Source organism: Heterodontus francisci, chromosome 3 (assembly GCF_036365525.1).
Source record: "Heterodontus francisci isolate sHetFra1 chromosome 3, sHetFra1.hap1, whole genome shotgun sequence".
NCBI lineage: Eukaryota > Metazoa > Chordata > Chondrichthyes > Heterodontiformes > Heterodontidae > Heterodontus > Heterodontus francisci.
The window spans coordinates 133268072-133295992 of NC_090373.1; the positions used below are offsets into that span (position 1 = coordinate 133268072).

General features: G+C 40.9%; 1 protein-coding gene across 6 annotated transcripts in view; it reads left to right on the top strand.

Moving 5' to 3' along the window:
- Positions 1–25393, top strand: part of snx17 (sorting nexin 17) — a 112833-nt gene extending 87440 nt beyond the window's left edge. For 2 of the 6 annotated variants that reach the window (XM_068026045.1, XM_068026044.1), the window contains exons 14-15: positions 6713–6754; positions 7458–9709. In XM_068026045.1, coding sequence (XP_067882146.1) covers positions 6713–6754; positions 7458–7577 — 162 coding nt within the window. In that variant the 3' untranslated portion in view covers positions 7578–9709. Of the gene's footprint in view, positions 1–225; positions 405–6712; positions 6755–7457; positions 9710–21828; positions 21876–22587; positions 22975–25371 lie in introns of those variants that run through there. The other 4 variants (XR_010972049.1, XM_068026048.1, XM_068026046.1 and 1 more) reach the window with 4 other exon arrangements.
- The last annotated feature ends 2528 nt before the right edge of the window (positions 25394–27921 follow it).

Genomic DNA, 27921 nt, shown 5'->3' on the forward strand with positions numbered 1-27921 from the left:
GCAGAGAAGAACTAAAAGGTTAAATCGGGAGAAAGAAATTAGAGTATGAGAGGAAGCTAGCTAGAAATGTAAAAATGGATAGCAAGAGTTTCTACAGGTATTTAAAAAGGACAAGAGTAAGTAACGTTCATGTTGGTCCTCTAGAGAATGAGAATGGGGAGTTAATAGAAAATAAGGAAATGGCAGATGAAATTAACAAATATTTTGCTTCTGTCTTCACTATAGAGGATACAAAAACAATTCCAGTAATAGCTGTAAATCAGGAAGTGGAAGGAAGAGAGGAACTTCGTAAAATTACAATCACCAGGGAAGCAGTATTGAGCAAACTGATGGAGCTGCGGGCTGACAAGTCCCTGGGTCCTGATGGACTTCATTCTAAGGTGTTAAAAGAGGTGGCTAATGAGGTAGTAGATGCATTGCTGTTAATTTTTCAAAATTCGCTAGATTCTGGAAAGGTTCCATCAGACTGCAAAGTAGCAAATATAACCTCTCTATTCAAGAAGTGTGGGAGGCAGAAAACCAGTAACTATAGGCCAGTTAGTTTGACATCTGTTGTGAGGAATGTTTTAGAATCGATTATTAAGCGGTTATGGCTGTAGCTGCGCACGTGGAAAAACTCAAGGTAATCGGGAATAGTCAGCATGGTTTTGTGAAAGAAATCATATTTAGCCAATTTAATGGACTTCTTTGAAGGAGTAACATGCACTGTGGATAAAGGGGAGACCGTTGACTTACTGTACTTGGATTTCCAGAAGGCATTTGACAAGGTGCCACATAAAAGGTTATTGTGCAAAGTAGGAACACATAGTGTAGGGGGTACCAAATTAGCATGGATAGAAGATTGGCTGGCTGGCATAAATGGGTCCTTTTTCTGATTGGCAGGATGTGACCAGTGGAGTCCCACAGGGGTCTGTGCTGGGGCCTCAACTTTTTACAATTTATATCAATGACTTAGATGAGGGGAGCGATGGCATGGTAGTTAAATTTGCAGATGACCCAAAGATGGGTAGGAAAGTATGTTGTGAAGAGGACATAAGGAGGTTGCAGACTGACAGATTGAGTGAGTGGGCAAAAATCTGGCAGATGGAGTATAATGTGGGAAAATGTGAAGTTGTTCACTTTGGCAGGAAGAATAAAAAAAGTGTATTAAACAGAGAATGACTGCAGAATTCTGAGGTGCAAAAAGATCTAGGTGTTCTCGTGCATGAGTCATAAAAAGTTAGTATGCAGGTACAGCAAGTAATAAAGAAGGTTAATGGAATGTTATCCTTTATTACGAGAGGAATTGGAAATAAAAGTAAGGATGTTGTGCTTGAGTTGTACAGGGCATTGGTGAGGCAGCATCTCAAATACTGTGTGCAGTTTTGGTCTCGAGGAAGGATGTAAATGCGTTTGAGGCATTCAGAGGAGGTTTACTAGATTGATACCTGGAATGAGTGGGTTAGAGGTGTGCAAAGGAAACTCGACCCAAGTACAAATACTGGACCTGGAAACTCAACCCAACACATGCCGTCATATCCCGTTGGGGTCAGGTTGGGTAGCAAGGCCTTTACCCATGTACTGATATAAAGGCCTGCCAACTGACCTGACCCCGACGACGTGTCTGGTTCGGGTCGAGTGGAGTCGGTCTTCCGGGTCCAGAATTCAGGCTCATGTCGGGTTTCCTTTGCACACCTCTAGAGTGGGTTATCTTATGAGGAAAGGTTGGACAGACTGGGCTTGTTTTCACTAGAGTTTAGAAGAGTGAGGGGAGACTTGATTGAAGTTTATAAGATCCTGAACGGTCTTGATAAGGTGGATATGGAGGGGATGTTTCTTGTGAGTCCAGAACTAGGGGGCACTGTTTTAAAATTAGGGGTTGGGCTTTTAGGACAGAGATGAGGAGAGACTTTTTCTCTTCGAGGGTTGTGCGACTTTGGAATTCGCTGCCTCAGAAGGTGGCGGAGGTGGGGTCATTGACTATTTTTAAGGTAGAGGTAGATAGGTTCTTGTTGGACAAGGGAATTAAAGGTTATCGGGGGTAGATGGGAATGTGGAATTCGAGACAAACAGATCAACCATGATTTTATTGACTGTTGGAGCAGGCCAGAGGGGCCGAATGGCCTACTTCTGCTCCTAATTTGTATGTTCGTGTAAGATGAGTAAAAACAGTGGCCGGAATTTTAAGCCCCTGCCTTGAGTGGGAGGTGGGGTTGGGCATAAAATAGTGTGGGGGTGGGGGGGGTGCCTTTCCTGTCACGTACCTGCCCCCGCTGCCATTTTCCCAATGGTGGGGGAGGTGGCAAACAACCTGCCTGCCCCAAGCCAATTGAGGCCCTTAAGTTGCCAATTAATTGCCACTTAAGGACCACCTCCCACCACCACAGGTATATTACCAGTGGAGGATGGCCACTTCGCCTCCTGGAGAGACCATCCAGTTAAACCTGGTGGTCTCCTTGTGGTTTGGGATGTTAGTGGGGGCCTCTGGTCAGACACCCTGTGCCCCACAGTGGCTTCCCCCCCACAGTGGCACAAGTAGCCCCTGCTGCAAAATCTCTTCTTTTCTTTCTCCCCCCCCCCCCCCCACCCCCTCACTGGGGCCCAGCAGATTGTCCCTGACTAGGTCCAAAACCCCAATTACCTTTTATCGGGGCTGGCATCCACGCTGCTTCCCTGGCTGGGTGCACTCCAAGCAGTGGTCACTGCTACCGATGGCGCTGCTAGGACTGAAGAGCTGCCAGCCCTCTGATTAGCCAGCAGCTCCTGGAGGCGGGACCTCCTGCCTCAGGGGCAGAAGACCCAGCCAAGGCCAATTAAGAGCCTGGCCCACGTAAAATTCCAGCGGGCTTCCATGCCCAGTGGAGGTGAGCTCGCCTCCGACACAACTTAAAATTCCATCCAGTGTCTTGCTTGCCGTGTTCACTAAAGGATTAAATGCTCCAGAATCTATTCTGGGAACTACAACTACGAGAAAACATTGATCTGTAATGCAAAAATCTGATAACGTATGGGACTTTTTATTGTGATAATTTTTAGTCACTCTTATCCCATGTTATGTTCATGCAGAGCGCCTTCCTGCATCATCTCTATCAAAAAGTCCAGTTTTAATTTCAAAATTAAATATAACTTATCCCCAATTCCCACTGTGTGCATTTAAAAAAGATCTTGAGCTTTTTTTCCTGTCCTCCCAAACACGATATGAAATGCAACATGTTACCAATTGTCTGTTTGTCCATGGTTTCTTTTATGCTATTTTTAAAAAATGCATCTTGTCTGCAGGTGGTTAATAACATATCCTTGTATTTATATAGTGCCCCTAAAGTCATAAAACATCCCAATATGCTTTAGATAGAATACAAAAGCAGGGATGTAAAGCTGGAACTGTATAAAATGCTGGTTAGGCCACTGCTGGAGTAATGCTTACAGTTCTGGTCGCCACATTACAGGAAGGACATACAGGAAGGGCGGCGCAGTGGTTAGCACCGCAGCCTCACAGCTCCAGGGAACCCAGGTTTGATTCTGGGTACTGCCTGTGCGGAGTTTGCAAGTTCTCCCTGTGACTGCGTGGGTTTTCGCCGGGTGCTCCGATTTCCTCCCACAGCCAAAGACTTCAGGTGATAGGTAAATTGGCCGTTGTAAATTGCCCCTAGTGTAGGTAGGTGGTAGGGAATATGGGATTACTGTAGGGTTAGTACAAATGGGTGGTTGTTGGTCGGCACAGACTTGGTGGGCCAAAGGGCCTGTTTCAGTGCTATATCTCTAAATAAAATTAAAATAAATAAATAATTTCTTTGGAGAGAGTACAGAGGAGATTTACAAAAATGTTGCCAGGGCTTGAAAGTTGCAGCTAAGAGGAACGATTGGATCAGCTAGAGTTGTTTTCCTTAGAACAGAGGAGACTGAGGGGTGTCTTAATTGAGGTGTACAAAATTGAGGGGCCTAGATAGAGTAGACAGGAAGGACCTGTTTCCCCTGATGAAGAGGTCAATTACCAGAGGACACAGATTTGAGGCGATTGGTAGAAGGATTAGAGGGGATATGAGGAAATATCTTTTTCACCCCGAGGGTGGTGAGTGTCTGGAATTCACTGTCAGGAACAGTGGTGGAGGCAGAAAACCTCAACTCATTTTAAAAGGTACCTGGACATGCACCTGAAGTGCTGTAACCTGCAAGGCTACAGACCTGGTGCTGGAAGGTGGGATTTGATTGGGCGGCTAGTTTTTTTTGACCATTGTAGACAAGATTGGCTGAATGGCCTCCTTTTGTGCCATAATTTTTCTATGGCACTATGGTTTACAGGAGCGTTATAAAGCAAAATTTGACACTGAGCCACATAAGGAGATATTAGGGCAGATGACCAAAAGCTTTGTTCAAGAGGAAGTGTTTTAAGAAACATCTTGGAGGAAAGCAGCGTGGAGAGACGGCGGTTTCAGGAGGGAGTTCCAGAGCTTTAGGGCCTTAACAGCTGAAGGCACTGCTGTCAGTGGTGGAGCAGTAAAATCAGGGATGCTCAAGAGGCCTAAATTAGAGGAGCGCGGATTCTTGGAGGTTGGAAGAGACTAGCGATAGGGAAGGACGAAGCCAAGGAGGAGTTTGAAAAAGAGGGTGAAAATTTTGATATTGAGGCAATGCTTAACCAGCTGCCAGTGTAGATCAGCGAGAACCAGGGTGGATGTGGTAAATGGGGTTTGGTGCGAGAAAGGATGCAGGCAGCAGAGTTGTGGCTGGCCTCAAGATGGCAGAGTAGATGTGGGGAGGCCAGGAGTAATTTGGAATAGTCAAGCGTAGATATACCAAAGGCATGTATGAGGGTTTCAATGGTAGATGACCTAAGGCAGGATCGGGTCGGGCAATATTAGAGGTAAAAATAGGCGGTCTTAGTGACAGTGTGCATATGATCGGAAGCCCATCTCTGGGTCAAGTATGACACTAAGGGTGCAACCTTACTCAACCCCAGACTATTTTCAGGGAGAGCGATGGAGCCGGTGACTAGAAAATGGAGTTTGTAGCAGGGACCAAAGCTTTGGCCTTGAGATTTAATTGGAGGAACTTTCTCTTTTAGTACTGGATATCAGACAAGCAGTCTGATAATTGAGAGACAGTGGAGGAGTTGAGAGGTGATGATAAGGTAGAGCTGGGTCAGCGTACATATGAAAAATCATGCTGTGTTTTTGGATGATATCGCCGAGGGACAGCATATAAATGAGAATTAGGAGGGAGAAGAGAAGCCATTGCAGCCGATTCTTTGCTACGATTAGATAGCTAAGAATGGAACCAGGTGAGTGCAGTTCCACCCAGCTGATGACCGTGGAGAGATGTTGGAGGAGGATGTTGTGGTTAATCGTATCAAAGGCTACAGACAGAAGGGCGAGGAGGAACAGTTTACCCTTGTGCGGTCGCATAGGATGTCATTTGTGACTTTGATGAGAACAGTTTCAGTACTGTGGAAGGGCGGAAACCTGATTTGAGGGATTTAAACATGTAGTTCTGCAAGAGATAGATGCCGATTTGAGAGGCGACAACGTGATCTGAGTACCCGAAGAAATCATTTTGTATCAAACTACTGTTCTCATCCCTGCTTTACAACAACAGTACCATATTTGAAAATTCCCATCTAAACAGCTTGACCTTCACTAAGATTTCTACATAATCTCCCTCTTTTATTTTCTGCATGCCTGATGTGGTTGAGCGGGTGAATGACTTGTTTACATTTATCTGATGCGCTGTTCTAATCTTTATACTATAAGAGACACAAGATAAACTTGGGCACAATGTGGAACTGAATGTAGACTCAGCCATTGTATTGAGTCAAATTGAGAGTAAAGTGTTCATAGCAGCTGAAAGGAAAGGCACAAGTTAGGGCATTGATGGAATACTCTCCACTGCCTGGATGCAGCTCTAACAATGCTCAAGAAGCTCGACACCATTGAGGACAAAGCAGCCTACTTGATTTGCGCTCCATCCTCGACCTTCAGCATTCACTTCCTCTACCACAGGTGCATCATGGCTGCAGTGTGTACCATCTACAGGATGTACTGCAGCTACTCGCCAAGGCTCCTTCAAGAGCACTTCCAAACCTGTGACATCTACCACCAGAAACAGCAAGGGCAGAAGGCACATGGAAACACTACCACCTGCAAGTTCCACTCCTAGTCGCACGCCATACTGACTTGGAACTATATCGCCATTTCTTCACATCGCTGGGTCAAAATTCTGGAACTCCCTCTCTAACAGCACTGTGAATGATCCTACATACGGACTGCAGTGGTTTTTAGAAAGGGGCTCACCGCCACCTTCACGCGCAATTGGGGATGGGCAGTAAATGCTAGTCTTGTCAGCAACACCCACATCCCATGAGGGAATATAAAAAATGAACATGACCAGAACTATGTAAAATCATCCGAGCAGTATAACCTGTAACCTAGCTTGGAGCACAAAGTGGTGATAACGGCATAAACTATTCTTGGAGTTCCATAATTAATCTTACTATTTGATTTTTGACCTAACTTATAGAATTTTAGTATTTCATCCACTGACCTTGTAAAATAAACTGAAAAAGCATCAACAATCGCAGATGCAGCAACATCACCTGGATTTTATGTACGTATTCCCGTGAAGGCAATTATGAAATCAGTACTGCTGCACTATGTTCAAAAATAAAGATCCAAACAGTTAACTTAATAGATGTAACACTTCATATTGTCATTCCCTCAAAAATTTTATGTTCCTCTAGGATTCTCCTGATTCAAACAGAGAACCTATTGTCAAGCTCTCGGTGAGTAAAATTATTCCAGCTAACCTAAAGTGAAGATTTAATTTTATTAATTAAAGTAATTTTTGTCACTTAGTTTAGATGATGAGCTGATACCTAGACAAAGGTCTGTCAATTCAATGCAAAAGCCTGCATTTGGATTAAGCAACCATCTGTGTGATTGCTGCTGCTGCTTGGGAAAATGCATGATAAATATGAATGATCATTAACGTGCACTTATTCTCTATGTAATTTGACTACAGTGCAGCCATCACCTATTGGTAAGCATTTAAAAAGTCCTTCAAAGAGCCAGCACAGGCATGACCTATTGAATAGCCTTCTGTGCTGTAAGATTTGGTGATCCTTTCGTGAGTTACAATAATGATTGCTGTTTAAAATTGCTGTGTCCTGAATTAGGATCTCTTCCAGTCATCATCTGCACTCCTTTGGCAACCATGATGGCAACATTTTCATCCATCATCTTGACTAGACTTGAATCTAGACCACAGATGACAAAATGTTGGTGTACTAAGCCACTACACACACAATTCTCTAATAATTATCCACTTAGTCAATTCATTCATTTTACCAAAATCTCAACCTAATAGCTTCTGCAGGCATAAAATATTTTACTAGTAGTAAATGTTTTTAAATTTGATTCTTGTCAACTGAAACAGTATTTTATTCATCTGAGCTTTTATTCTCACCATCTCTTGTCATCTTGCAGAGTAAGCTCTCTTCTGTTAGCATCCGTGGAATTAGCACTTCTAATTGCTCCAATGACGTCAGTGCTAATGACTTCCATGGTAATTATGCCTTTGAGGGAATCGGTGATGATGATTTGTGAAGTTTTGCCAGGTGAACCATTCTACTAACTGCCTGGGAAAACACAGAAATCTTGCACTTGCATCTGATCAGTTTGCACAGAATCTAATTAGAAGGATTGCACCATGACTGCTGTTCTGAAGGTGTCATCATGGATTGCGATGCATGTCAAGTAGCACGCACCAAGGTTAAAGGATCCTGACCTTTTGTTTATGATCATGATTAACACCAAATTTTCGTTTACTAGAGTATTTTGCACAATGATTCAAATTTGTTTTGAAAATTCATCAGATCCTGTTATGTTTACACAAAAATATCAATGAAAGTTAACAGTATTTCTAAATAATACCTGAAATCTGTACTTGCAGTGTGTTTCGGATGGAGCTGGTTGTAATGTCTTATACTTAAAAGAATGGTGACACTAATTTGTTTACAGAATTATAGCAGTGGTTTCACAAAATACCTTATTGCCAAACCACAACACCTGGCTAGCATAGAAATGAAAGATTTTCTTTAGATCTATACACCGTATTGGCTACTTAAATGTAGAAAGTTCAAGTAATCCAAGTTGCAGAGAAAAGCTTGGCTTGCTGCCATTGGTGGTCATTGTGTGGCAGAATTACTACACATTGGTTCTCAAATATTGTCCTGTAATTTCAATGCAAGATCAAAATGGCTTTATCTCTTCATTGCAATACTTGTATGTTATGCTGATGGCTTATGGTCTGGTGTCGTCATATCAGATTTTCATCTGTATGTGCTTATCTGCGCAATAATACACCTATAATTCCACTTTAGTGACCTGAAGCTATACTTGTATAAATCAGATCTGTTGAGTTACTTCCACTTAATTTTAGTCCACACTCTCCAGTTTCCATTGCAGAAGATTGGAGGATGAATCTAGGCAACTGTCTCATTCATTGTGTAGACCACGAAGTGTTGATCCTAAAATGTTTTTAAGAAGGGTTGAATTATTTTAACCCTCTTACTGGTACAAGCTTGTATGTCAATATGCTTTCCCTATGGTTCTGCTAATCTAATCCTGTTTGCACAATATCTGCCTCTTCAGATCAAGGTACATGGAAAACCAAAGCAATTCAATAGCAATTTTAGCAGAATTGTAACAGCTCAATAATGCTGAACAAATATTATTTACACCCAGCACTGCAGCGGGCAGAATATTTAGATTCTGCTGAAGCTCTCAGCATTGCACTGTTGGCCAGTGAAAGAACTAAAAAAAAAAAAGTTGCACCTGTTTAGTTATCCCTTAACTAAATCTTTAATGTTTGGAACCATAGTACAAAACTGAACAACTGAGCAGAGTTTGATCTTGCCATACTTCCATTGTGAATTATTTAGTCCATGTTGACTGGTAGATTATTAAAGATGAAGTGAAGTCAGCTGTGAACTATTTTTTGAAAAAGAAACTCTATTTGATTCTAATGAGTACATCCACCCTCTTGAAAATATTGTTGAGATCATTACCTTAGTCACTGAACCTGTCTGTACTCTTATGAGTGTTTTAAGCAATAACTTCTGTATGCATAGGTACTGGAGAATTGATTCTTGGCTAGCTAATATTGACCACATAAGTGTACCTGCAAGTATGATGCTGTTGGATGTTAGTAAAGAGTCCTTTTTAAAAAAAAAAAATAATGTGTTTCACCTTTTACCAAGGTGAAGCATCTGTTGAAGATGTCCTCAGTAATTCAGCTGTTGACTATCCTTACAATCACTGGCTATCCACCAGTCTGAGCAAAATAAATGCATATGCTTTGAAAACCTTGAAGACTTTGTTAAACAACTGTTTAATACTAACTCACACTTTCATGCTAGTATTCTGGTAATGGTGCTGTACTTCACTGATATCAATCATTGGTATTAACAAAATATTAGAAAGTCCTTCTAGAATGCCCGTTCTCCATCCCTAAAACTTAGTACAATGTTGGTGCCAAAAGTTTTTAATGCCTTTTATTTTACTTTTAACTGCCTTTTTAGGATCAAGAGCCATTTTAAATAGCCCAAAGAAAAAAATTGAAGCCTGTACAACTGTCTAAACCTTGTATAAAAGCAAAATACTGCGGATGCTGGAAATCTGAAACAAAAACAAGAAATGCTGGAATCACTCAGCAGGTCTGGCAGCATCTGTGGAAAGAGAAGCAGAGTTAACGTTTTGGGTCAAACTGACCCGAAACGTTAACTCTGCTTCTCTTTCCACAGATGCTGCCAGACCTGCTGAGTGATTCCAGCATTTCTTGTTTTTGTGTCTAAACCTTGTGTTGCCTTGATTCCAGTCATTGATTAGTCGTCCCACAGTAAAAATTTTGACAGCTAATTTTCAACATAAAGATGTGAAAAACAAGATGCTGTTATAAACCTATCTCTATGATGTTTAGCAAACACAGTGATTGCAGTATTCATCTCCATGAATGTAGTGGTAAAGGGGTAACTGAGAATTGTACATCTTCATAGAAAACAAACAGCAAAAATATAGAACCTTTAAGTGTTAAATTCAAAGTAGTTGATAATTAACAGAACTGGTAGATAAAATAAATGATCAAAAGTAAAATCTGAGGCACTGTGGAGATAACTCATTGTGACATCACATATATGAATTGGCATTAGACTTTCTCCCAGTTTTTCCTGGGAGGGGAAAGGGCAGTGACCTAGTAGCTTTGACAATTTTTTTTTTAAAGATGGAATCCAGTCACAGCAGAGGTGTTTAGTTATTGCTGTAATAAGTATGATTGGTCAAGACCTGTTTAGGATACAGCATGGTCAAAATTGGACTCAATAGTTCTGGAAAATTGAGTCAATTTAAAATTTTTTGTTTGGCTGTAATGTTGTCTACCATGCAAGCTTTAAGCTGCTATTTTCAGAGCCCACCAAGATATTTATACCTGTCTGTCTCTACAGTTTTTAAAAATTATTTCATGGGATGTGGGTGTCGCTGGCAAGGCCAGCATTTGTTGCGCATCCCGTATTGTCCTTGACAACTGAGTGTTAACCACATTGCTTTGGGTCTGCTGTCACGTGTAGGTCAGACCAGGTAAGGATGGCAGATTTCCTTCCCTAAAGGACATTAGTGAACCAGATGGATTTTCATGAAATCAGTAGTTTCATGGCACCATTACTAGTACTAGCTTTTTTAATTCCAAATTTTTGTATTCATGAATTGAATTTAAATTCTACCAGCTGCCATTGGTGGGATTGGAACTCATGTCCTTTAGATTACTTGTTCAGTAGACATTACCACTATGACACCGTCTCTCTTCTTTTCACCCCCCCCCCCCGAGATGGGGTAATATTTCTCAAAGACTGGCATGAATTATATCCTGTTTCCAATGAAGTACTATAGTTTCTGTTGTATCAGTTTTGAAATAATGTATATCAGCTTGGCACTCTTCAAAGCAAAATGAAAAGTGAAATAGAATTGCTGGTTAATATGTAGACAAAACTATTGATAGCTTTCAATCTTGCAATCTGATCAGGCAAAAGGATACTGTAATAAAAGCAAAATACTGCAGTTGCTGGAAATCTGGATACTGTAATCAAATTATAAAATGCTTCTACAGTAGATTACACTTTTGAGGGGAGGATTTTAACACTTAATTTTTTTTTCTTCCAAATTGTAGAATTCAGAACCTGCCTTTTAAATGATTTTCTTTTTTTAAAGATTTACCTTTTGTGGTGTTCTACCTGGCTTAAAATCCTCATACCTCCTATACACGTTTAGTGGCTGCCAACTCAGTGAACAGATTTGTACTAAGTGCAGGCATGTGTTCAAATAATTATAGTAATGGTTGGGTCCCAATTGTTTACATGATTTTGACAAAATTCTCTCAAACATTGGAAGTGCCAAAAATACATAACTCGAGTCCTACTTAATCAGGCAGGGAAACTCAAATGTTGATGCGTTCAGCTTTCATCAAAACTGAAGGTGTACTGGAGAAAGTTAAGTATGGAAACTTTAAAGTTTTAAAAGTGCAGCTAATGTAGTATTCGTTCCAGGCCATTGTAGTTGCATAAAATTATTTTGCATGAACATTGAAACCGTTCATGTTGGAAACATGTATGTTGGTCCTGCAACACAAAGGGCTACATGTTCCCATGCTTTTTAAAATTCCAAATATATTCAGTTTTTCTGCATCTCCAGTTCAATTAAATCTCCTTTAATTCAATTAAATATGGCTCCATATTCAAGACCAAAATTTTAATTGCTAAAATTTTATGAAATTGTTGTGTTTTCTGGTGACCATTGAAATAATTTGTGAACACCAACAAGCAAAATATGTAGTAAAAAGGGAGACATCTGTTGACTTTTATCCTAATGGGGTTTTATTTTTCCATCCTTAAATGGCCTTAATTTTATTAAACATTTTCTGCACATAAACAATACAATGGTAATCTGAGCTCTTGCTTAACGATAAGACACTCCCCACTTTCTTGGTAAAGAAAATTAAGAGTGTGCATTAAAGCTCAAGTTTTAACTGTTTTTACTATATTTTGTGTTAAGGGTGGAGAGAAAGGGGAAAACACATTTAGCTTCAGGGTACAAACAATTTCCTGAATCTTTTGGCTTTTATGAGGAGATGTTTACTCTAAATATAACTGGCATACTAGTCAAAATTACTACTTCCTAGGAAGAAAATTGAAATGGCAATCTGCTTTGAAAGTTCCTGGTACTAAGGGGAATGGAATATAAAAATAGGGATGTTTTGCCGCAGTTGCATAGGGTATTGGTGAGACCACATCTGGAGTACCCTGTACAATTTTGGTCTTTAACTAAGAAAGGATATAAATGCATTAGAGGCAATTCAGAGAAGGCTCACTTGACTGATACCTGGGATGGGGGGCAGGGGGCTGGTTGTTATCTTATGAAGAAAGGTTGGATCTGTATCCACTGGATCTTAGAAGAATAAGAGGTGATCTTATTGAAACAAAAGATCCTGAGGGGATTTGACCGGGTGAATGCTGAAAGGATGTGGGAGAGACCAGAACTAGGGGACTTGGTTTAAAAATAAGAATTTGCCCATTTAAGACGGTGAGTTTTTTTTCCTCTGAGGGTTGAGAGTCTTTGGAACTGTCTTCCCCAAACAGTGGTGGAGGCAGGGTCATTGAATATTTTTAAGGCAGAGGTAGATAAATTCTTGACTAACAAGGGAGTGAAAGGGTATTGGGGGTAGGCGGGAAAGTGGAGTTGAGGCCACAGTCAGATCAGTCATAATCTTAAGTGGCGGAATAGGCTCAAAGGGGCCAAATGGCCTATTCCTCCTCATTTGTATGTTCATAACAAATGTGATGCTTCCTATTTTAAAAAAGGTTTCCCAAAAAAAGTATTAAATGCCCTTGTGATGCCTGAGTATTTTCCCTACCATTAGTACAAAAATACCAAGACTGCTAATTGAGAGCTTGCCTTTAAAGTAACTCAATCCCTTGAGATGGATTTATAACACAAGTATCATTGGGTAGATGAAAGGGTGGGAAGAGAAATGAAGTGTAACCATTCATGTATTCTGCCAGGATACTTCTCTGGAACTAGTACCATATTAGATAACTTTCTGTTACGGAAAAACATGGGGTTGAATTTGCAGAGGGTTTCTGCCTTCCATCAGGGGAAGAGCTGCAGAGACCTTGGAAAAAAAGATATGCCACTTGTTTCCAGGGTTTCTGTGGCTTTTCCAAAATTGCAGTGGTTGAACACAAGAACCCCTTTTGGAAGTTCACCCACATTGTATTTTCTTTGTTCACATCCGGAATAGGAAATGCTACCACTGGCGCACAAATGAATTTTACAGCATTTATAAGAAATGAGTAAATAAGTAAATTTTTATGGGTCATTTGCAATCTCTAACCCTCTGCAAACCAGAAGGTGATCCAATTTGACCAAAATTGAGAGATCTTTCCTTGCTATTTAAGTTGGTTGAAAAATGCAAATGATTTTTCATTTTCTTAAAGAAAATTGTGGCCAAGCGTCCAATGAAGTTAACTTCCACTTTTTGAAAACTGGGGAATTGTTTGGTTTAGGCAACCAGTTATGAGTTGTATTGGTCAGTCTTATCATAATTATAAATATTAATAGTCTAGTATTTAGAAACTTATTCAGTAGCAGAAGTAATGCCTTATATAACCTGCTGTCCCACTTTTATTTTTTTTAAATCTGCAAGTGCTTTGTGAAAGGCCCAGGAGTTTTGATGCTGCATTTATAATGGTAATCTAAGAGACTAAATTCTGGGTGATGACCTGATATTGATGCACCAACAGAGGTGTGAGTAAACATTCCAGTTTAGTTATGGAATTGAATCTGTTTGTATAAAATAAGGTTTTTGCTATGGTTAATCTTGGCATATGTGTGGGAGGGCATAAGCAATCAAATTGTGCTTTGTTCTTAAATATAGTTCTTGTATTTGTGCTTATAATAATGTTGAAAGTCTTAAAACTCCTGTTTTGGGAAAGCTGAATTATAAGGTATTCAGACTTTAATTTCGTTTCATTTAGACAAGATATTTACAGTTATCTAGCAAAACTAGACATTGCTGATAGACTTCTGATGGGCCTTGCAGCTAAGTGCATGGTTGCTCTGAGGTACTTTGGAATGTCCCTTTAATATTCTGCATATTGAAGCATATGTTTTATATTGCAGTCTATAACAAGTTAACTATTTTTGTATTGTAGAATGTATAATGTCTTTAGAACTTTTCAATTTCCATAAACACAGGAAAGGTTTGGCAAAAATGCATTTTCTAATCAAATCCATCTATTATCTCTACATTATGAACATAAATACAAACCACAGTATGGCACCATGAGTCAATTTACTTGCCTGTAAGGCCCTAATCTGCAATAGCTTTGCATGTATCTACCATCATTTGGATATCAACTTGTAATGTTTTCCATTCAGATGTTGGGAGACATTTTATTTTCAAAAGTACTTATGCTATCCAAGAGCGATGAATAAATGTGAGGCTGATTTTACCTTTTGACCTCTTCATTAAAAAGCATCTGAACTTCTGTTTGCTAATTGCTTCATAATTCATAAACAGTGGAAATGAAATACCAATACATTCTCTGCAGATGAGCAAGACTCTGTTGGTGTCTGTTATGGCTGCATCATTACACACAATCACAATTTACTTCAGGGAAAGAAAATGGAATGGAACTTGCAATTTTCAGTTCTGGAGTTTTAATCCAGGGTACTTGGTTCATAAAGCAAATAATAAATCAAGCTATAAACCAAATCTAATTTTGTTAACATGCAAGAAACTGCTTGATATTGTTTCAGTAGGAATCATGTAGCATATGTAAACATTACTCATACAAGGTATTTTCACAACAGCGGAATAAATTTCTTGGAATCACGTTTTTGACGTTTTTTTTTTCCAGTCCGCTTCCTGCTTCGTTCGAGCCCTAAAACATTGAAAACTGTCTTCTCCAAACTAAGCTTTCATTTTTAAACCATGAGAAGTTCATAACTATTTTATAAAGGTCTGCCCCCTTCTGTCAATATTCACTGTTGGCATTTTGGTGTCCAGAGTCTAAAATGTTTTTAAGTATTTCTTTAAATTTATTGTGAATATAATGTGGACACCAAATGTCACATTTGGGAACACTTTCGTAGAGAATTACTTTAACAGTTTGAAATGTAATTACCATTGAAGTTAAATTGTGAAGCCCTTTTACTAGAATGTTTGCATACATGTATGACTGGATTTCTGGTATCTGGCATATTCCTTAAAGTGGAGAGTGTGAAAATGAAGTGGAGAATTTTGTCTGTCATATGAGCTTTATCCAGGAATCTGTCATTGTGCCATTTCCCTGTTGCAGATAACATTCATATTGAAGTACCCTTTCTACTTCAACACTTTTATCAGTGCATCCTTAAATAAACTTCATTTCTGGTTGGTTTCACAGAACCAGCTGGGTGTAAAGGAACTTCTGGGTAAAAACAAGAGATCAGATCCAGAGTTACAGACATTAGACATATTCAGAGTGCATAAAATGGCTGCAATACCCGGCTTTTTTTAATTTAAAATGGTAACTGGGATAGAATCTTAGAATAATACAGCACAGAAGGAGGCCATTCGGCCCATCAAGTCTGATCCATCCTTTAAAGAATTTGAATTCTTGCTATAAAAACTGGTATGGCCATATTGGCATTAGATTGACTTGAAGTAGACTGAACCTTCATAACTGAACTGAAGCGAATTGAAGTATTCTAAAGTTTCAGATAAATGCATAGTCTACACATGATTTCTACTGTCCATATTGTTTTCAGCATGTTAAGGGTTGAAGAGTTTCCTTTGTGCTTGCCATTTGTTTTTCATCTGATACAATCTTTCACAGCTGCATCATTTAGATTATGTTACAGTAAATAAATGGTATTGCACTACTTGCTTTGTCTAACCTTCATGCTATAAGACTGACCTTGTGGCATAAAATTTGTGATTACCTAATCCTCCATATCCAATAAAAGCTAATGCACCTTAATGTAACACTAATTGCATACTAATTATCTAGTTCTGTATTATAGCTTATTTTCCTGTATGTATCTATACCAGCAGATGTCTCATGAAAAAGCAGATTTAAATTTGTATAAAAAAAGCTTGAATTGTGTAATATGCAAATAAAGCTATTTTCATAATGTGATTTTTATTTTTGCATATTCTTTGAGGAATTGACTTTGACCTGCACAGTAGACCATTTATTGAAATATACTTTCCGAGCCAAAACTAACTTTTATAATTCAAATGTACCCATTCCTCTCACGTTGTGAAGAGTACTACATCTGTGAAGAATATCTTTAGGTATAACAAAACTAGAAAATGCTGTAAGCATTTCAGAGGCCAGGTCTGTGGCAGGATTACTAATCAACGGGTTTGGCTGTAGATCCCAATTGAGTACTGGAAGCTACTACTGATGAACATTTAAAAAGGAACTAAAGCAGGGGAAATAAAAGCTAGCCATGGAAAAGAAATAGAATGTGAAATGCTTAGGTGGAGAACAGGGGATGGTTAAATGGCAGAAGTAATATTCACATGAAAAAAGGAGGTGCCATAAAGACTGTGAAAGAGATGCATGAAAAACTGGCAAATTGTAACAGGCCTCTTAAGCAGGAGCTTGATGGAAGTAAAAAGCAGGTAGACATAAACAGTGTCAAATTTGTAATCCTAATGGAAATGAAGTTCTTTCAACTTGTCAAGCAAAATGCTGCAGATGCTGGAAGTCTGAAATAAAAACAAAATATCAGTAACAATTCAATAGGCCAGGCAGCACATGTGGGGAAGAAACAAATATTGACATTTCAGGTTGATGACCTTTTCATTTATCCCTTCAGTTTGTGTTGTGTGGCTTGATTTCACATGAATGCTATAAGGCACATTATTTTGAATGTTTTCTTTGGCAAGAACAGAAACTGCGTGCCAATTGGTAGTTATGTGAAATAGAAGAAATTGCATTTCGGGTGGAATCCTTCATCAGAACTGGTACCATCTGAAATTAGCCATTTTCATATTTTGATGTGTACTGTATAATGTTTGTAAATATGATCGCCAACATTTGGCTTACCTTAACCTTGGATGCATTCTGCATCTATCTAATATAGATTTTAGTATTGTTTCGGGTGTAAAAGTTACAATTTGGTGTGCTGCATCCTGTAAACTGGCAAGCCTACTGTATGTTTAGACTTTGGCCCCAATATCATGCTTTAGTAAAATTAGGATGCATTGTGGGTAATCTAGGACTTGTGTCCAATGGGGATGCACAACTGACTTCAATTTATTTCCTGGATTAACGATTGCTAAATATTTTTGGCTGATTTCCTGGCCTTCAACAGTGTCTCAGCCTGAAGTCTGGGTTGTAGATGGCCTCTGAAACTGATAAGTGTTGGAAACATAGGAGCAGGAGTAGGCCATTTAGCCCAACGAGTCTGCCCCGCCATTCAATACGATCATGGCCGATGATCCACTTCAATGCCTTTTTCCCCACACTATCCTCATCTCCCCTTATGTCATCTGTATTTATGTTTAAAGCAGAGATTGACAGATTTCTACTCAATGACTGAGCCTCCAGAGCCCTCTGGGGTAGAAAATTCCAAAGATTCACAATCCTCTGAGTAAAGAAATTTCTCCTCATCTCTGTCCTAAGTGGCCTCCCCCTTATTTTGAAATTCAGTCCCCTGGTTCTCGACTCCCCAACCAGTGGAAACATCTTACCTTGTTTATCCCTTTAAGTATTTTGTAACTTTGAAAGAGATCACTTCTCATTCTTTGGAACTCTAGAGAATACAGGTCTAGTTTCCCAATTTCTCTTCATAGGACAGTCCCACCATCACTGGAACAAGTCTGGTGAACCTTTGTTGCACTCCTTCTATGCCAATAATATCATCCTCAAGGTAAGGGGACCAAAACTGCACACAGTACTCTGGGTGTGATCTAACTGAGGTTCTATGCAATTGAAGCAAGACTTCACTACTCCTGCACTCAAATCCTCTTGAGCTAAAGGCTAACATACCATTAGCCTTCCTAATTGCTGCACCTGCATGTTAGCTTTCAGGGACTTATTGATGAGGACACCCAAATCCTTTTGTACATCTGTACTTGCGGGTAGTGTATTGTGATGGATAGAAAATTGTTTCCTGTCTGCCAACCAAAGAGTAGGGATAAATGGGTCTTTTTCGAAAGGTAGGCAGTGATTAGTGGGGATCAGTGCTAGGACCCCAGCAATTCACAAGATATATTAATGATTTCGATGAAGGAACTAAATGTAATATCTCCAAATTTGCAGGTGATGCAAAACCGGGTGGGAGGGCGAGTTGTGAGGATGCAGAGAGGCTTCAGGGTGATTTGGACAAGTTGAGTGAGTGAGCTAATTCATGGCAGATGTAGTATAATGTGGATAAATGTGAGGTAGCAAAAACAGGAAGAAAGCTTATCTGGCTATAACCTGGGAGGGGAATATGCAGCGAGACCTGCATGTTCTTGTACACCAGTCGCTGAAGGTAAGCGTGCAGCTGCAACAGGCAGTAAAAAAGGCAAATGGTATGTTGGCCTTCATCATGAGAAGATTCGAGTACAGGAGCAGGGATGGCTTGCTGCAATTATACAGGGCCTTGGTGAGGCCAGACCTGGAATATTGTGTGCAGTTTTGGTCTCCTTAGCTGAGGAAGGATGCTCTTGCTATAGAGGGAGTGTAGCGAAGGTTTACCAGACTGATTCCTGGGATGGCGGGACTGACATATGAGGAGAGATTGAGTTGGTTAGGATTATATTCATTCGCTGGAGTTCAGAAGAGTGAGGTGGGACCTCATAGAAACCTATAAAATTCTAACAGGACTTGACAGGGTAGATGCAGGAAGGATGTTCCCCGATGGTGGGGGAGTCCAGAACCATGGGTCATAATCTAAGGATACGGGGTAAACCTTTCAGGACTGAGATGAGAAATTTCTTCTTCCAGAGAGTGGTGAGCCTGTGGAATTCGCTACCACAGAAAGCAGTTGAGACCAAAACATTGTCTGCTTTCAAGAAGGAGTTAGATATAGCTCTTGGGTCTAAAGGAATCAAAGGGTATGGAGCGAAAGCGGGAACAGGTTACACAGTTGGATGATCAGCCATGATAATGAATGGTGGAGCAGGCTTGAAGGGCCGAATGGCCTACTCCTATTTTCTGTGTTTCTAATCTCTTACCATTTAAGAAATACTCTGCACCAAAATGGATAACCTATTTTCCCACATTATATTCCATCTATCATGTTCTTGTCCACTCACTGGGCTGAATTATATTTGGGCACCGCTCTGCAGCGGAGCCCTTTAGACTCAACAGGGTGCCCGCATTTAGTGGCCACTGCAGAACCCCCACGATATTTTGTGTGGGGGGCTCATGAGCATTACTGCCCCCGCCATCATATGTCGGGAAAGGCAGGACATGTGGTGCAGTGAGAAGCATTTTGTCAGCTGTGCAGCAGGTGTTGGGGCCCTATTTAAAGCGCCCCAGCACCTGCTTCCTGACTGCTGTCAATCTGGCATTGAAGCGGAAAATGCTGGAGAAACTCAGCAGGTCAGGCAGCATCTCTGGAGAGAGAAAGCAGAGTTAATTTGACCAAGTTCTCTGACCTGAAAGTTAACACTGCTTCTCTCTTCACAGATGCTGCCTGATCTGCTGAGTTTCTCCAACACTTTCTGCTTCGCTGCCACGTACTTACCCTGCTGTGTCCTAGTGTCCTGTGAAGTTGCAATTCTCTTCTTTCATTCAAATGTCGCAGTCCTTGTAGGCAAGCTGCACTTGGGTGAATAATCTTAATTTTGCACATTCTGGGACGTGAACCTTAAATATAAAATCAAAGGCAAATACACAACAGGAATAAAACCATAACTGAAGAATAATTACCTATGAGCATCTAATCATCTGACTGAAAAGCTGCAGACTAATATGCATTTGGAATCTGTATTCATTTCTCTGCTGTCAATCTGGCATCAAAGCGGAAAATGCTGGAGAAACTCATCTGTGAAAATACATGTAACTGCAATTAAACAATCTTTGTTAGAAAAACAGGAACATATGTTCATATTCTAGCTGCATTATCAACTAGAAATATTACACCAATGAATATGATCAGCTGCTGCAGAAGCAAAGTGTTCATGAACATGTGTCGATATGTAATAGTTGTAAAAACATGACAATAGCATAGATTTCCTCACCAGTCCTGCATTGGTTTTCAAACCTGTGCAAGACAAGGCTTGCAGCCAGAAGTTGGAGCAGTTACATGGTGGAGTCACCGTTGCATTTAAAGGACCACATCAAAAGCCGAATATGGCAGAGGGGTACTCTGGGGTGGCCCCACAGTTCAGTAATGCCTCCCTACTCACTGTCCTCTAGGCTGTGCGGGCAAGGTGGGGGTTCCTTTTCACCAGCGACAGGAAGAAGAGGCCCTCCCGCCTGAACAAGGCAGTCTGGCTGGAGATGGCAGAGGAGGTGAATAGCTGTCTGGCTGTCCGCTGTCAAAGGGTCCAATGCTGGAAGAAGATGAACGAGCACTCCTCCAGCCAGCTGGGGCCCACTAGACCTCGTGTGTATAGGGTACGAGTGCTAAAGTCATCCAAGCACTGATTCCTGCGGTACCCCACTAGTCACAGCCTGCCAATGCGAGAATGACCCATTTATTCCCACGCTCTGCTTTCTGCCTGTTAATCAAAGCTTAATCCATGCCAGTATCTAACCTCCTATCCCATGTGCTTTAATTTTGCTAACCAACCCCCTATGGGGGACTTTATCAAAAGCCTTCTGAAAATCCAAGTATACTACATCCACCGACTCCTTTTATCTGTTTGTAACATCCTCAAAAAACACCAACAGGTTCATTAAACACGATTTCCCATTCATAAATCCATGTTGACTATGCCCAATCAGATCATTATTATCCAAGTGTCCATTACCACATCCTTTAGAATAGATTCTAGCATTTTCCTGATGACTGATGTAAGGCTAACAGGTCTGTAATTTACCTCCTCTCTCCTCACTATCCAAGGCCCCAAACACTCCTTTCAGGTGAAGCAGCGATTTACTTGTACCTCTTTCAATGTAGTATACTGTATTCGCTGCTCAGAATGTGGTCTCCTCTACATTGGGGAGACCAAATGCAGGCTGGGTGACCGCTTTGCGGAACACCTCCGCTCAGTCCGCAAGCAGGACCTCGAGCTTCCGGTTGCTTGCCATTTCAACACTCCCCCCCCACCCCACCCCTCTGCTCTCATGCTCACATCTCTGTCCTGGGATTGCTGCAGTGTTCCAGAGAACATCAAAGCAAGTTCGAGGAACAGCATCTCATTTACCGATTAGGTACACTACAGCCTGCCGGACTGAACATTGAGTTCAATAATTTCAGAGCATGACGGGCTCCATTTTACTTCTATTTTCAGTTATTTTTTCTTTTTCCTTTTTTAATATTTTTCTGTTTATTTTCTTTCATTTCATCTTAGTTTGTTCAGTTTGCTTACCCACTTTTTTTCATGTTTGTACTTGCGGCTGTTTGATTTTCAGTCTGTTAAACCTTATCTGTACTAATGCTTTGTCTTTCAACACACCATTAACATATTGTTTGCCTTTGCTCCACGACCTTCTGGTCAGCTATTCTGTGACCTTGTCCTATTTACACCTTCTCCTTTGTTATCTCTTGCCCCATCCCCGCTTTACTTGCTTATAAACTTTTACATTTCTAATATTTGCTCGTTCTGAAGAAGGGTCACTGACCTGAAACATTAACTCTGCTTCTCTCTCCACAGATGCTGCCAAACCTGAGGATTTCCAGCATTTCTTGTTTTTATTTCAGGTCTGTAATTCCCTGTTTTCTCTCTCCCTCCCTCCTTAAATAGTGGGGTGACATTTGCGATCTTCCAATCTTTGTTCCTTTCTCTGTGGTGCTGGTTCAAATGCGAAGAGAAATGTACAATTTTTTTCTGTCAATTACCTAAGAGCAATTACATTGACTTATCAATTAGATGGGTTTTATGGCATTTAGCTTTTAAATATCCCCTGTACATGTCTGTCCTCTACATCCTCTCAACAAAGCCACTGTAGACCACGGGAATGAACTAGCATCCAGTGTTGCGAAGGTGCAAATCTAAATATGTCACTTGCATATTTTAGTATGCCAGTACATTATACAGGTGATGCAATTATATGCCTCCTGCTCTCCTCTTCCCCCAGCTCCCCCATAAAAAAAAAAATCAGCAGGAACTCCTGGAGATGATCAGGGTAGAACTGTAGCAGTGGTTCCCTTGTAATTTCTTACCCATGTCTGCTGGAGGTACTTCTATTCCACATACAAGTCCAGTGGAACATCTACCTCTTTTATAGCTTGCTGTCAGAATTTAGTCAAGATAAATGTGCTTTATTTCTTTTTAAGTAACCTTTAAACCACCTTATATGTATATGTTTAGTGACCGAAGTGAAGTTTAGGTAATTTAATAATTTTTTGCTATTAGGTATTTTTGGATTTTTTTTAAAGATGTTTAACTCACTTGTCCTCTCACTTTATACAGCAGCTACTTTCAATGAGCTCTATCCTCTCCTCCTTCTCCTCATCCTCCTAATTTTGGAGTACGGTGTTGGGAGCTGCACTACTCAACCAAAAGTTAAGGAAAGAAAACCTGAAAGTAGCATTGTATTTTGGGGTGTTTAGGGCTGAAAGAAACTACCTCAATTACTTTGAACCAGCAGTAGGAGAAAGAATGTCCTATGTCTTTTAGTAGTGTCTGGAATATCTTTGCTGCAGGTGGGGCAAACGACATATCTACTACCTAGGACTCAGTTGACCCAATCAGTACAATTTATTTTCATATAATAATACAAAAAGAATGAGCATGCCAATGGTTCTTTGTATCAATTGATCATTTTGCTTGAGAAATAAAGTAACCCTTCCTTCTAAATCTTTCAAAAGCATATTTTTGATGCTTTGGGTTAAAAATATGACTGCCTCCTTATGTCACCATCTTTTTATTTGTCTCCGTTCATAGGGAAGCACAGCCAAATAAACCCTTGCCGAGTGCCCTGGACTCGAGAATTCCAAATACAATGGCTAAGAGATCTTTGGCCAGAATTTTTTCAGCCCATTGGCCCACCCCCCACCTCCCCTTTTCTATTGAATCAGTGAAATTTCAGCCAACATTCAGTTTGGGATTCTGGATTCAGATCAGATTAACATGCCTCTATTAAACATTTCTAGACCTGCAGTAAGAGTCCCTTTTTGACTGTTAGAACTTTTTATGATATAGTGACAACAATGGAGACCTGCCTCAAACAAGGGGAGGATTGGGCACTTAATACTCCTGGCTACAATGTATTCAGGAAAGATAGGGAAGGGGGAAAAAAGAGCTGCAGAGGAGGATTAGCAGTATTGATCAAAATATGCTGTTAACAGTACTGGAAAGGATGATGTACTTGAGGTCCAAAGACAGAATCTATTTAGTTACAATACAGAAACAGTAGAGAAGCAAGTTGCAGAAAGATGGAAGACATTTAGAGTAACAGAGAACTTAATTATCCTAATATTAACTGGGAAAATAATAATGTAAGAGAAGAGGAGGAGGAATTTCTAAAATGTGTACAACAGAACTTTATTGATTACTGTTTCCAACCCCATGAGCAAGGAAGCAGTGCTGCATCTAGTTCTGGGGAATTAAATGAAGTATGTTTCAGTGGGAGAGCATTTGTGAAATAGTGATTAAAATCATTGTGTTTAAAGTAATTAGGGATAAGGAAAAATCAAATGTGAAAATTTAATGAAATACAGCTTATTTCAGTGAGTTGAAAAGGAATCTGGCCCAAGTGGAGTGGAATCAGATTGGCAGGTAAAAAACAGTTAGCATTGGGAAGCTTTCAAAGAAGGTATAGTTTGGATACAAATGAGACATTCACATAAGATGGAAAGGAAGGGCATCCAAAGCTAGAGCTCTCTGACTAATATAGAGATTAAAATGAAAGAGAAAGGGAGGCTTTTGTAAATGTCTGGTTCATAAAGTAGCAGAGAACCAAGCTGAATACGAAAAGTACAGGGGAAAGCTGAAAAAAGAAATAGTGGCAAGAAGCGTACAGGAAGAGCTCAGCAAGTAACATAAAAGGGAACTCAAAACTCTTTTATGAACATATAGGGTCCATAAAGGAGATCTAATGGAGCCAGAGGGCATTAGCTGAGGTACTAAATGAGTATTTTGCATTTGTTTTCACTAATGAAGAGGGTGCTGCCAATGCCACAGTAAAGGAGGAAATACGGAATTAGATAGGATAAAAATAGGCAGAGAAGGTACTGCAATAAATGCTGGCCCTACTAGTGACGCTCACATCCCATGAAGGAATTTTTTTTTAAAGCAATTGACAGCTCTCAAAAGTAGGACCCAGCCACATGGGATGCATCTTAATTTGCAACTGGAAAAATATGGGTTAATAAATGAAAGCCAGCACAAATTGCTTCAAGGCAAATCATGTTTGACGAACTTGATTTGAGTTCTTTGAATTAACAGAGAAGGTTGATGAAGGTAGTGCGATTTATGTTATGTATATGAACTTTGAAACAGCCTTTGATAAAGTAACACATAATAGGCTTGTTAGCAAAATTAATGTACATGGGCCTAAACAGGTAGTGGTTGTGTGGACATGAAATTGACTAAGGCAGAAAGGAGAGAATAGTGGTGACAATTGTTTTTCAGGCTGGAGGGAAGTGCAGTGGTCCCTTGGCGTCAGTATTCTTTTTGATATATGTTAATCAGCCGGTCTTGGGGCTGGAGGGCAAAATTGCTAAGTTTCTAGATGACAAAAAAGTCAAAAATGTAGTATACAGTGGTAGGAAGAGAGGGGAGGCAATATAAACTAAATGATACATTTTTAAAAGGAATGCAGGAGCAGAAAAATTTGAGGTATACATACACATGTTTTGAAGGTGCAGGATGAGTTGAGGAGGTTTTAAAGAAAGCCAGTGGAATCCTTGCATTTATTAATAGAGACATGGGCAGACTCTTATGGACTTTGGTTCCTGCCAGAATGATTGGACTATTTTCAGGTTGGGAACCTGATTTTCCAATGGGCAGGCGTTGCCTAGACTTTTTCTCAGAGCAACAGTATTGGCATCCCACCTCCAGGCTCCCCAACCAATTCGGGATGATGTGTTCATTCTGTAGAAGGAGGATTTCTGATTAAAAGGGCCATGGTTTGGGTTCAAGGGCTCACCAGAACTTTGCTTTTTGAGGCTGCAGCAGCTACAGGAATAGAGAGCAGAGCTGAGAAGGTTGCTTCCCCAGGTGTCTCACTCTTACCTGGATATCCTGCTGTAGGATCTGAGGAGGTCTCCCTAGGATGGGAGGAAGAGGACAACCTCTCCAACCAAGCAAGTGTGGACGGAAGTGGCCCAGAAAGTCAGCAGCAATTGTGTGGTCCCTCCAACCTGGAAACAGTGCACCAAGAGAATCCAGGACTTCAGGAGGGCATGAAAGGTGAGTGGTATAATGCTTTCAGGTGTCAAGCCCCACACTCTATGACTTGTCTAGCATCTCCTACACAGAACTCCTCAGGTCAACATACCTTGCAACTCCACTCCTTTCTCTGCAGGGACCTCACATCCCCATTTGAACATCATATTGCTCTCTCACACCCCATGCCTCACAGAGATCCTCCAAAAATGGTGTCCTTCCCTTCTCTCCACACAAGCCATTATGAACACTTACACCTCTTGGGAACCAAAAAGATGTTATGGAGGCAGAGGGCATAGCTGAGGTACTAAATGAGTACTTTGCAAATGTCTTCAGTAAAGAATAGGCTGCTGCCAATGCCAAGGTAAAGGAGGAGCTAACCAGATAGCCTAACCACGGTGGTGGGAAACTTTTAGAGGGTTTAAACTAGTTTGGCAGGGGGATGGGAACCGGAGCCACGGATCAGTGGATGGGGTAGCTGTTGAACAGGCAGATACCGAGTGCAGAGAGTCTGTGAGGAAGGTTAGACAGTTGACAGGGCAAAGTTGCAGCCACTATGATGGGTTGAAGTGTGTCTATTTTAACGCAAGAAGTGTCAGGAATAAGGGTGCTGAACTTAGAGCATGGATCAGTACTTGGAGCTACGATGTTGTGGCCATTACGGAGATGTGGGTATCACAGGGGCAGGAATGGATGTTCCGGAGTTTAGATTTTTCAAAAGGAATAGGGAGGGAGGTAAAAGAGGTGGGGGAGTGGCATTGCTATTCAGGGATAGTATCACAGCTGCAGAAAGGGAGGTCGTCGAGGAGGGTTTGTCTACTGAGTCATTATGGGTGGAAGTCAGAAACAGGAAAGGAGCAGTCACTTTGTTGGGAGTTTTCTATAGACCCCCCAATAGCAACAGAGACACGGAGGAACAGATTGGGAGGCAGATTTTGGAAAGGTGCAGAAGTAACAGGGTTGTTGTCATGGGTGACTTCAACTTCCCTAATATTGATTGGAACCTCCTTAGTGCAAATAGTTTGGACGGAGCAGTTTTTGTCAGGTGTGTCCAGGAAGGTTTCCTGACTCAATATGTAGATAGGCCAAATAGAAGGGAGGCTATGTTGGACTTGGTGCTTGGCAACGAACCAGGCCAGGTGGCAAATCTCTCGGTGGGAGAGCATTTCGGTGATAGTGATCACAACTCCCTGACCTTTACTATAGTCATGGAGAGGGACAGGAGCAGATGGAATGGGAAAATATTTAATTGGGGGAGGGGGAATTACAATGCTGTTAGGCAGGAACTGGGGAGCATAAATTGGGAACAGGTGTTCTCAGGGAAATGCACGACAGAAATGTGGAGGTTGTTTAGGGAGCACTTGCTGCGACTGCTGGATAGGTTTGTCCTGATGAGGCAAGGAAGGGATGGTAGGGTGAAGGAACCTTGGATGACAAGAGATGTGGAACAGCTAGTCAAGAGGAAGAAGGAAGCTTACTTAAGGTTGAGGAAGCAAGGATCAGACAGGGCTCTAGAGGGTTACAAGGTAGCCAGGAAGGAACTGAAGAATGGACTTAGGAGAGCTAGAAGGGGACATGAAAAAGTCTTGGTGGGTAGGATTAAGGAAAATCCCAAGGCGTTCTACACTTATGTGAGGAACAAGAGGATGGCCAGAATGAGGGTAGGGCCGATCAGGGATAGTGGAGGGAACTTGTGCCTGGAGTCGGAGGAGGTAGGGGAGGTCCTAAATGAATACTTTGCTTCAGTATTCACTAGTGAGAGGGACCTGGTCGTTTGTGAGGACAGCGTGGAACAGGCTGATATGCTCGAACAGGTTGTGGTTAAGAGGGAGGATGTGCTGGAAATTTTGAATGATATGAGAACAGATAAGTCCCCGGGGCCAGACGGGATATACCCAAGGATATTACGGGAAGCGAGGGAAGAGATTGCCGCGCCTTTGGCGATGATCTTTGCGTCCTCACTGTCCACTGGAGTAGTACCGAATGATTGGAGGGTGGCAAATGTTGTTCCCTTGTTCAAGAAAGGGAATAGGGATAACCCTGGGAATTATAGACCAGTCAGTCTTACATCGGTAGTGGGCAAATTATTGGAGAGGATTCTGAGAGACAGGATTTATGATTATTTGGAAAAGCATGGTTTGATTAGAGACAGTCAGCATGGCTTTGTGAGGGGCAGGTCATGCCTCACAAGCCTTATTGAATTCTTTGAAGATGTGACAAAACACATTGATGAAGGAAGAACAGTGGATGTGGTGTATATGGATTTTAGCAAGGTGTTTGATAAGGTTCCCCCTGGTAGGCTCATTCAGAAAGTGAGGAGGCATGGGATACAGGGAAATTTGGCTGTCTGGATACAAAATTGGCTGACCCATAGAAGACAGAGGGTGGTAGTCGATGGAAAGTATTCAGCATGGA